The sequence below is a fragment of the Rattus norvegicus genome, chromosome 6 (assembly GCF_036323735.1).
Source record: "Rattus norvegicus strain BN/NHsdMcwi chromosome 6, GRCr8, whole genome shotgun sequence".
NCBI classification, from domain to species: domain Eukaryota; kingdom Metazoa; phylum Chordata; class Mammalia; order Rodentia; family Muridae; genus Rattus; species Rattus norvegicus.
Genome location: NC_086024.1, coordinates 26,660,717 through 26,672,029, shown reverse-complemented (window position 1 = coordinate 26,672,029; position 11,313 = coordinate 26,660,717). Strand labels below are relative to the sequence as shown.

The 11,313-nt window shown below is 44.3% G+C and overlaps 1 protein-coding gene across 1 annotated transcript in view; it reads left to right on the top strand.

The window, feature by feature from the left end:
- The first annotated feature begins 3,754 nt into the window (after positions 1-3,754).
- Positions 3,755-11,313, top strand: part of Birc6 (baculoviral IAP repeat-containing 6) — a 193,433-nt gene continuing 185,874 nt past the window's right edge. The window contains 1 exon segment of the mRNA NM_001170596.3: positions 3,755-4,226. Within this exon segment, the coding sequence (NP_001164067.1) occupies positions 3,893-4,226 (334 nt within the window). The 5' untranslated portion in view covers positions 3,755-3,892.

Below are 11,313 nucleotides of genomic sequence, written 5' to 3'. Positions count from 1 at the left end.
CTCCAGGTCTTTTTTTTTTTTTTTCAGACAGACAGAGAAAGAGAGAGAGAGAGAGAGAGAGAGAGAGAGAGAGAGAGAGAGAGAGAGAATATGGATATCTCATTTTCTAGCTCAGGCTCGTCTAAGAATTTTTTTTTTTTTTTTTTGGTTCTTTTTTTCGGAGCTGGGGACCGAACCCAGGGCCTTGCGCTTCCTGGGCAAGCGCTCTACCACTGAGCTAAATCCCCAACCCCAAGAATTTTTTTCTTTAGTTGTATGGTTGTTCTGCCTGAATATATATCTGCTCACCACATGGGTGCCTGGTGCCAGGGGAGGCCAGAAGGGGGATTCCCCTCTGAATGGAATTATGTTTGAGTATCACCGTGTGTGTGTGTGTGTGTGTGTGTGTGTGTGTGTGTGTGTGTGTGTGTGTGTGTATCCTTTGGAAGCCTATCTAGCAGTGTTCTCAACTGCTGAATCATCTCCCCAGCCCCTCAATTCCACTTTTTTTTTGGTAGGGGGACAGGATTTCTGTGTAGCCCTGGCTGTTCTGGAGCTCGCTCTGTAGATCAGGCTGGCCTTAACCTCAGAGATCCACATGCCTCTGCCTCTTGAGTGCTGGGAATAAAGGTGTGTGCCACCACTGCCCGGTTTCAATTCTATTTTTTTTTTTTTTTTTGGTTCTTTTTTTCGGAGCTGGGGACCGAACCCAGGTCCTTGTGCTTCCTAGGCAAGCGCTCTACCACTGAGCTAAATCTCCAGCCCCTTCAATTCTATTTCTATTATCACTTCTAACCCTAAACTGGTGTCTTGAGCCTTTTACCTGTAGCCTTCGAGATCTCATTTAGTCCTTAAACAAGACACAAAAAGAAACGAGTTACCCTAAAGACTGAGATTTGAAATTTCTTTCAACGGTCTTTGCTCATATGAGCTTAGTAACTTTTTTAAAAAAATCAAAATGGTTAAATAAGATTTCTCATTATAGATAACCTTAGATCATTTGGTATACTGGTGTTTAGTCTAAATCCTCAAAGAATAGATTGAGTGGGTCACTTGTCTCCAAATATGATTACAGCTGGTTTGTTTGTAAACCTCTTTTGTTTAATTAGCTTTGGAGAATGTTAGCTAAAAGCAGTATGAATTCAAATGATAGAAACACATTGTCTCAGTAAGAAAAAGTTATGCACGCCTTTAATTCCAGCACTTGAGAGGCAGGTGGGTCTCAGCGGATCTGAGGCCAGCTCGGTCTACACAGTGAGTTCCAGGCCGGCCATGGCTATACTATAGAAAACAAGCAAGCAAGCAAACAAAATGTTACACAGACTAACAGACAACTCTTGCTTAATCCGACTCAGTATTGTACACCAACATACACTTAGTTTAAATGTAGCATTCAGTTTCCGGTTTTCTTACCAACAAGACAGTGACTTGATTTGTATTGGCAGGCTAACCAGAAGTGGTCTGATTAAAGGATAGTTTGGTCAAAAGTGATTTTAAAAAGTTTCAAATAGTAGCTTTTACAGTTTCTACATGATTGCTGGTGGTCTAAGGAAGGGTACCCATTTCTTAAGTGGTTTAGGGTAGTCCTAACCTCAACAACTTGGGTCCTTTAAATCAAGACATATTTTGAGAGGGAAGCTTGTGTAAGCAGCATGGGGTTCCAAACCAAACTGCTGAATTCAAACTCTAGCTTCTGGTAGCAATAGCCTTCAGGTGGTAGGACGGACAGTGCATTAAGTCTGTATCACCATTACTTTTATTCCCAAGTACTAAAGCAAGCCTGTTAGGAAATTTTATCATTTTCATTTGACTTGGGTGAGAAATTCTCACAGCCAGAGTATGGTGGCATATACCTGTGGTGGAGGCACGGGGATGACAAAGTTCAAGCTATGAGGTCAGTTTAGAGTCAGACTGTGCCACATGAGATTCTGTCACAAAACAAGAAAGTGGACTGGGTTGGGGAGATTGCCCAGAAGTAAAAAGTATTTGCTGCTTTTTCAGGGGACCTGGGTTTAGTTCCCAGCACCCACTGGGCAGCTCATAACTTCAGTTCTAGGTGATCTAATGTCCTCTTTTGGCCTTTGAAAGCACTCTGTATGTATGCCTGTGGTGCATACACATACACATACATATATATGTGTATATATATGTTTTTTTAAAGATTTATTCATTTATTATATATAAGTACACTGTAGCTGTCTTCAGACACACCAGAAGAGGGCATGGGATCTCTTTACAGATGGTTGTGAGCCACCATGTGGTTGCTGGGAATTGAACTCAGGACCTCTGGAAGAGTAGTTGGGTGCTCTTAACCGCTGAGCCATCTCTCCAGCCCCCGTATATATATGTTTTAAGGAAGGATACTGTTAAAAATATGTATACACTACATAGACACAAAGTCCTCATACTTAGGTGTTTTGGAATAAAAGTAATATGTAGATCAAATAACTATATATGAACGAACGGGTTAAAATTTAATTGGGATAATATTTCCTCTGCAGGAATGTATGAAGTTAGTTACTGGGTTCTCATTTTTTTTTCCCTCTAGGACTTACTGTAGATCAAGCTGTCTATAAACTCCTGTAGTAGAGGATGACCTTGAATTCCTGCCCTCTTGTCTCCACCTCCTAATTATGTGTGTCTGTGTCTGTACTCCAGTGAGTGCAAGTACACACAAGTACAGAAGAGGGTGTCCGATCCTCTAGGGCTAGAGTTACAGTGTAAAGGAATTCAACACGAGTGCTGGGAACTCAGGTCTAGATGTCCTCTGGAAGAGTAGCAGTGCTTTTAAGTTGCTGCACCATTTGTTTAGCCCACTAAACAATTTTCTATCCCCGCAAACTTTTTGGACAGGATATTGTCAAATAGCGCAAGCTTGCCGGGAATTCATAGCATTACTGTTTCAGACTGGGATTCTAGGTATGCAGAACCACACCCAGGTACCGTTACACTATAACTACAAGTGACTAACTAGTAACTGTTTCAACATAAAGTTTAAGATATTCTTCAAAATCCAATGAAGGATACTCCACCAAAACCCAAACAAACCACACCATGTAAATTCTTTGCAATGAGGTACAATAGGCTGAACTGTAATGTCTACAGCACTTCATTAATGAGCATTTCTGTTATTGAAAGATCTGGAACTATCGCTTTTCAGCCTTTGACTAAGATAAAGTGTAAAATATATGGAACTAGGACAAGGCGTCGTAAAAATCAGGTTCAGTTCCTAAGAAGTGGCTTGTCGGAGTGTGCACTGATAGAGGCCTGCTTCCGGATCCTTCCGTTCCCCCCAACTCCCCTCCCTCCCCTCCTCGCGCTGGGAACCGCTGGGATTCAGCGGCCCTCGCCACGAAGGGGCCTCAGGGCGTACCAGACAAGTCGCGCGGGCCCAGGTTTGCCTAGCGGAAATGCACAGGGCCCAGCACCACCCTCCCTGCCACGCGCAGGGCGGAACTCCCGCCGCTACCACTCCCGGGGCTCGTAGGAAGAAACTGGGACGTTGAGGACGCAGGGCTGGCTAGAGCAGCAGCGCGTGGCACGCGCGAACCCTACCGCGCATGCTTCGCGTCCGGAGTTCTCGGCCCCGCCCCCTCTTTCGTCTGAGGCCCGCCTATTAGACCCTGGGAGCCCTTCTGCGCATGTTCACCAGGCCAGGTCCCGCCCCCGCCCCGCCTCTTCTGTGCTCTCTGGTGTTCCTTATCAGCTTCCCTCCGCGCTGGACCGGTCGGCACTCCCGCGCATGCTCCGCCCCCTGGGCTCCTGCCCATCTTTTGGTGCGGCCCTCTTTCCCCTCCCCCGCCAGCCTCGGAGCTCGCTTGGCCTGGCCGGCCCGGCGGGCGACGTTCCCTGTGCGTGCAGGCGCTTGACTTCACTTCCGGCTAACGCGCTCCGCTTTGCCCCCTGGCCCCGGATGGTGACTGGCTGTGGTGCTGCACCTCCCGGGACTGTCACTGAGCCGCTTCCCAGTGTGATTGTGCTGAGCGCAGGCCGGAAGATGGCGGCTGCGGCTGCGGAGGCCTCGGGCCCGAGCTGCTCCTCCGCGGCGGCGGCGGCAGGGGCGGGGGCGGCCGGGGTCTCCGAGTGGCTGGTGCTGCGGGATGGCTGCATGCGCTGCGACGCCGACGGGCTGCACAGCCTCTCCTACCACCCAGCGCTTAACGCCATCCTGGCCGTCACCAGCCGCGGGACCATCAAAGTCATCGATGGCACGTCGGGGGCCACCCTTCAGGCCTCGGCGCTCAGCGGTGAGCGCGGCACGCCGGGCGGGGGCTGGGCCGGCTGCGGGCGGAGTCCGGTTGTCGGGATGCTGGTCGAGGAAGCCTCCCAGCCTCCGGGATCGGCCTCGGAGGGGCAGCGGGGAGCTGGAGGGTAGGGGAGGCCCGGAAGCTACGGCTGAGGACCTTCGGACTCAGAAAGCAGCAGTGTTTGTGGACGAGGGCTCGGTGAGGCGGGGTGCGCTGCGAGTTGCTTTTCGGGCCTTTTGCGTCTGGACCGGCCTGGTCCTGTGGGTGAGATGAGGAGGCTTTGGAGGTCGGTGCCGGAGAGGTCCGGGCTCTCGCTGGGCTCTTGGACGAGGTTTTGGGCCAGCTCCGGGCTGGACCAGAGGGAAGGGCTGATAGACTTGGCTGTGGCGGGAGAGGTGGGTGGCCGGAGTCAAGGGGCGGGAAGCTTCCAAGCAGGCTGTCTTGCCCTCTCTTCCCGGGAGGTAGCGGCCCGCCGGCTGTTGTCAGGTCCTGTAGGTGCGGGGACCTCCGAGGGCTACGCGTTCGCTTGGGGGTGGGCTGAAGTGGGGACGGGGATGGGGAGGGAAGTAGGAGGGGAAGGTCAGCTGCCTGAAATGTGCTTGTTGGACTATGGGACTCGCAGAATGCAAAGAAGGCTAGACTCGGTTCCCTAGCTCCGAGGGCTGCCACCCTTCCAGTGTCAAGAAGCCTAGGCCCCTTGTAATTAATTAGGTGGAACTTTAGGCCCTTTCAACTTGTTTTAGCATAGAGAGCTAGAAATTGGTTGTTGGAAGTATGTCTGGATCTCTTCTACCTTGGTGGAGAAGTTGGTTCAGGAATTGGACTTTCAGGATGTACCAGGTCAAAGCTCGTTCAGTGGACAGACTGGAGTGTTTTGGGATAGCCCTAGCTAAGTTATTTGCTGAGATGACATTTCATTTGTAGATGAATGGTGCCTTAATTTTGATGTTAAAGGTTAAAATGGAGAAGCTCATGTATTAGTGGGTTTTAAATTCATGCACTGAGATAAATTGTATCGAAGTGCATTTAGCCAAATGGAAGTAGTTACGTGGTCTACCAATTAATTCACTTTGTGTTATTTAACACAGACATACATGAATAAGCTTACTGTGTGAGTAATGTCATGTAATCTTATGACATCTTTGTATTCCTAAATTACCACTTAATCTAATGGCAATGTAAGAATACAAAAATGAAATTAGAGATGTTAATTTCTGTTGACTTGTGAAAGAACTGACTATATAGTTACAGCATGTAAACCTGTAATATATTTAAGAGAGGCCTAAGAGAAAGTTTTCGGTGGTAGGCTTGTAAATTTCCCTTTCCTTGGCTTAGGTAAATGACAATATAGATGGCCCAGATGTAGCAATGTTCACTTACTGCAACTTGGACATAACAGGTTGTTAACTGTGTCTGAGAGGAGATGTTCATGAACAGTTTACTCTTTATTGGAAAGGACTTGCTACAAATGGTCATGTATTCCCCTACTTGGCATAAGAAATAAAACATTGCAAATACAGAAGTTAACTCTGGCTCCTGAATTACATTTCACTGACCGTTTTCTTCCTTTCCCCTGAATGCTGCCTTAAAGGTGGTCTTGTCACTTACATGTCTATACTTTTAACCAGTTACCCAATATTTTCATGATTTCTAATTTAGGAAGAATGGTGTCTTTTTCTTTCATTGGTTGGTTTTTGTTTTTAAACAGGAAATTAAACCGGCATCTCTGCCCAGTGCTAGGCAGGAGAGAGTGAGCTAGTATTCCACGCTTGGATTTGTTTTTCCTGATTTTATTTTTATTTATGCATATGAATGTGTTTGTTTGAGTGTTTGACGTGAGTGTGCAGGTGTCCAGAGAAGTAAAAGGAGAGGATATGGAGCCCCTGGTGCCTGGGAGTTTCTTGACTTGGGTGTTTGGACTAGAGCTCTGGTCCTGTGGAAAAGCAGCAAACTCTCTCTCTTAAAGGATGAGGCAGGGGTTGGGGATTTAGCTCAGTGGTAGAGCGCTTGCCTAGCAAGCGCAAGGCCCTGGGTTTGGTCCCCAGCTCCAAAAAAAAGAAAAAAGAAAAAAAACAAAAAAGGATGAGGCTTTTCTCCAGCCTAAGTGTTAGGATTTCTACAAAAAGTTTTATTAACAGGAGTACAGATGTTTTAAATAGTTTAATTGGGGATATTTTTGTGTCTGGAGGCCATGTTCTAGAACCATAATGTGTGTCAGGGTTTGTTTAAATGGTTTTATATTTATCTGCTGTGTGTGGAAAGAAAGTATTCACCTTAGTGTTAAGGAGGAAGGTTGAAGGTGTATGATATGAATGCAAAAATAGATACATTAGACAACACTGATTGATATACACTGTAGAAGGCCATGCATAAGGATTGAGTATGTGATTAAAAATATCACTGGGAGATGGCTTAGTGTTTAACATCACTTGCTGCTTTTTGAGTGGACCTGAGTTAGCTTTCTAGTGTCTCTCTGTTTGTCTCTCTCTGTTTCTGTCTCTCTCTATCTCTCTCTCTCTCTCTCACACACACACACACACACACACACACACACACACACACACAGAGGAAAGTTTAGGGCTAACAATAAAAGGGCTGTAGGGAAGCAGTTGGAAGTAACAATAGATCAGTTCTGAAACATGAGAACTAAAGTTTCTTATAAATTATGCTTAACATGCTGTAGGCTATTTGTGTGTAAATGGTGGGTACAGGAATGCTGCATTCCATGTTTTACCTGGAATATGTAGGTGTTTTGTAGGTAACAGTTCTAAGAAATAGCAGATAGGTACTGAGTGACCATGGTCCTAATACAGCTCCTTTTTTTTTTTAATTTCTTTTTTTTTTTTTCTTTCTTTTTTTTTTTTTTTTTCGGAGCTGGGGACCGAACCCAGGGCCTTTCGCTTCCTAGGCGAGCGCTCTACCACTGAGCCAAATCCCCAACCCCTACAGCTCCTTTTTTTAATCCAAGGGAAGTGAACTACCTCTTTTCTGTGCTAGAGGACAGTGTCTTTGTCTGAGGGGATAAATAATTGGGTAACCATATGGAATTTTATTGGGTTACAATAATACTGGGATTCAGTTTGTAGGGTATCTTGTTAGTGTAGACTGGAAGTTAAAGAACTGGAGCAGGATTTACATTTAGTTACTCAGTTTGAGTTCAAATTGATAATCTCCCCACCCTCAGACAGGGTTTCTCTGTGTAGCCTTGGCTGTCCTGGAACTCACTCTGTAGACCAGGCTGGCCTTGAACTAGTAGACCCGTCTCTGCTTCTGCCTCCTGAATGTGGTGATAATTTTTAAACTGTCTTTTGATCCATGTTTTCAAATTACCTGTATCTGATATAAAGTCTTTATAAATATAATTTTACCAGGTTAAGAGTCGTCAGGATATACAGGTTAGGCAAGTATTTTTGTTCTCTATTAGAGTATATAAGAGTTTATATTTTCCCTCCCTACAGAGTGAAGACAGCTAGGGCTACATAGAGAAATCCTGTCTTAAAAAAAAACTACAAAAAAAAGAAAAAAGTGTTGTGGAAGCTGAGTATGGTGACTTTAACCCTAGCACTCAGGAAGGGGAGGTCATCCTGGTCTGCATGGTGAGTTCCAGGCCAGCCAGTGATACATAGAGAGACCATCTTAGAGTATTCTGGAGGCTGGAGAGATGGCCCAAGAAGCAGGTGCTTCTTGGAGGACCCAGATACACATCCCAGCATGGTAGCTTACAACAATCTCTAAATCTAGATGGTGCAGGGCATCTCATACCCTTTTTTGTCCTCTTCGGGCAGACATGTGGTAAACTTCCATTTATGTGGGTAAAATATTCATATATTAAAAAGGTTTTGGAGAGTTTGGCTGATGATCCATTGACATTCAGTGACCCCCCCCTCCTGCTCCCCATGAGCTCTTTCTTCTCCAGTCTTTTGCCATGTCTATTTTGTTTTGTGAAGTGGATTTCCTTCCTTCCTCTCTCTCTCTCTCTCTCTCTCTCTCTCTCTCTCTCTCTCTCTCTCTTTCTTTCTTTCTTTCAGTTTTTCGAGACAGGGTTTCTCTGTGTGTTGCCCTGGCTATCCTGGAACTCACTCTGTAGACCAGGGTGACCTCAAACTCAGAAGTCTACCCACCTCTGCCTCCCAAGTGCTGCCATTAAAGGTGTGTACTACTACTGCCCAGCTGATTTTCTTTTCTTACTATAGTACCTGTGCTCTTTCTTGGAATGGACAAATTTCCTCTGGTTAACTAGGTAGGCTAATTTTTAAAATTTTTTTTTAGACTAATTTATTTTAGTTATGTGAATATACTGAAGCTGTCTTCAAACACACTAGAGGAGGGTATCAGATCCCTCTATAGATAGTATAAGCCACCACACGGTGGCTGGGAATTAAACTCAGGACCTTTGGAAGAGCAGCCAGTGCTCTTAATTGCTGCTGAGCCATCTCTCCAGCCCATCTAATCTGAGTCTTACTCAGGATTTCTCTGGTTTTGTTTTGTGTTAGAGTATTACTCTAGTCAGGCTTTCCAAGTGTTCGGATTATAATTGTGAGCTACCATACCCTACCCCTACTCAGATTTTAAGACCTGAAACAAATCTTAGCTTGGAGATCCTGTTAGCTAGAAAAGGTGGGTTCTCAGCTGTGTGGTATAGGTAGAATTTGAGCTCCTGATGCTTGTACCTCACAGCTGCTGTTAGACCTTGTTCAATCTTGTTTTTTTTTCCCTCCCTCCTTCCCTCCTTAGATACAGTGTACCGTTGGCTGGTCTGGCACTGCCATGTAGATCAGGCTGGCTTCAATCGCCTGTCTGCTTGTCTCCGGCTCCCTAGTACTGGGAGGATGCCTAGTGCCTGTCCTCAGTTTTGTTTCACTTTGCAGTTCTCTAATGAGTCATGATGCTGAATATCATTTCATTTGTTCAGCTGCCTCTCTTTTTGTATTTATTTGCTGACTCTGTGTCCCCTACCAACTTCTCCCAGAAGGGAGAAAGAAGCCCATGAACCTGGGTCCCTCCTTGCCCATGTTAGACAAGCACTTCACCATTGAGCTGTATACCCCAGACCATGACTGGATTTTTTTTTTTTTCTTTTTTCTTTTTTTCGGAGCTGGGGACCGAACCCAGGGCCTTGCGCTCGCTAGGCAAGCGCTCTACCGCTGAGCTAAATCCCCAACCCCCCATGACTGGATTTTAAAAACTAAAACTACATACACCACTTGACCGTATCATTTATATATACCAGGTAGGCAGGCACCTTTCAAGCCATTTCCGATTCATGAACTTAGCATAATAGGAAGTAGCATGTTTCATCTTAGTGGTGTTGTAGCCTTGACCAAATCACTAAACATTTCTTTTCCAGTTCCCTCATTTGCAAAATGGTGGTAACAGTGGTTTTAATTGTGAGTATTTCAGCCCCCTCGATCGCTCGCTCGCTCGCTCGCTCTATCTATCTATCTATCTATCTATCTATCTATCTATCTATCTATCTATCTATCTATCTATCTATCTCCCTATCTATCTACCTACCTACCTATCAATCATCCATCTATCCATCTTATCTATCATTTATAATAGTGTTACCACTAAGTACTAAAACAACCACCACCATCACAAAGCAGCCCTCTCCACATTTATTGGCAATCCTTGTAAACAGCAGGTTTCATTTACCCAAGGCCTCTTCATACTCTTTGTTTTCTACTTATGTGAAAATATGAACCATTTTTCTGATTTACCACTTTGTACTATCTTGCACAGTTAATCTAGTCTTTGCCTTGGAAGGATATAGTTAACTATGGTAGGAAGGATCTTCTCTTGGTGATGATTTTTCTCTTGTTCACTGAAATAGCACCTCCACTAGCAGTATATGTTGTATTGTTATTTATTTAAGTTCTTCTGAGGATATTCAGAGGTAGCTTTGTCAGGTAGCCATGGGTTTTGAATTATAGCCATGTGAACTTCCTGACTCTCAGCTTCTTCATTTAATATGATGGGTGTGAAGATGTGAAGATGGTCAGCTCCTAAATGACTCAGACATACAGTAGGTACTGAGTGAATGAGTGCCAGTTTTCTTGGGTCTTTTGTGCTTTTAGTATTGTCATGCTTCTCTTGATTATTTAAAGCATTTCATTAGCTTAATGTTTAGGCATAAAAGCTACATGTTATTCAAATGTAGATAGAAATATGAATGTAGTAACCTTATAATTTACATTTTGATAAACATGTTTCTATTTTTTCTGTTCTTCTACCTCCTACTGGAGATTAAATCTTGGCCACTTGCACATGTAGGCAGGTGTTTTACCAGTGAGTTTTTATTTCCAGCTTTGAATAAAATACTTCTTTCCAGAAAAGATTTATTTTTCGTATATGAGTGTTTTACCTGAATGTGTACGTGTACCATGTGTGTGCAATCCCTAAGTAAGTCATAAGAGGGCATTGGAATCACTGGAACTGGAGTTACAGATGGTTGTGAGCCATTGTATTGATCCTGGGAATTAAATCCAGGTCTCCTGTGAGAATATCAAGTGGTTCTAACTGCTGAGACATCTTTCCTAGCCCTGGATAATTATCTTTTAAGTATATCGGTGAGGCTAAATAATAGAATGAAGTTAAGGCTGTTATATAACTAGTTATGTATGCGTACACATTGATTATGTAGTATGTTTATAATTATGATATACATGTGTGGATATTAATCAGTGGTTATGATAATTATATGTGTATATATACAGTACATACATATATATGAAGAAATCTGATCTCTTAAAATTTCAAAGTGGATTCTAGGTCTGTGTTGCAGGGGAAAGAAGATGGGCTATACAGTATTTGTTTGTAGTTAAACATTTTTAAGAACCTTTTGGTATTTTGAGAATAAGGTCTTACTATGTAGCTCTGGCTGGTGTTGAACTCAAAGATTAGCCTACCTCTACTTTCCCCAGTGTCTAGCCTTGAGAAAGTAATAACTAGGTAGACAGGACTTGGGAGAAAATTGTGCTAGCCCCTCGTGGTGGCTCATGTCTAGCACTTGGGAGGCAAAGGCAGAGACAGGAACTCTTAAGAATTCCAGACCAAGCTGGTCTACATAATTAGCTCTAGGACAGCC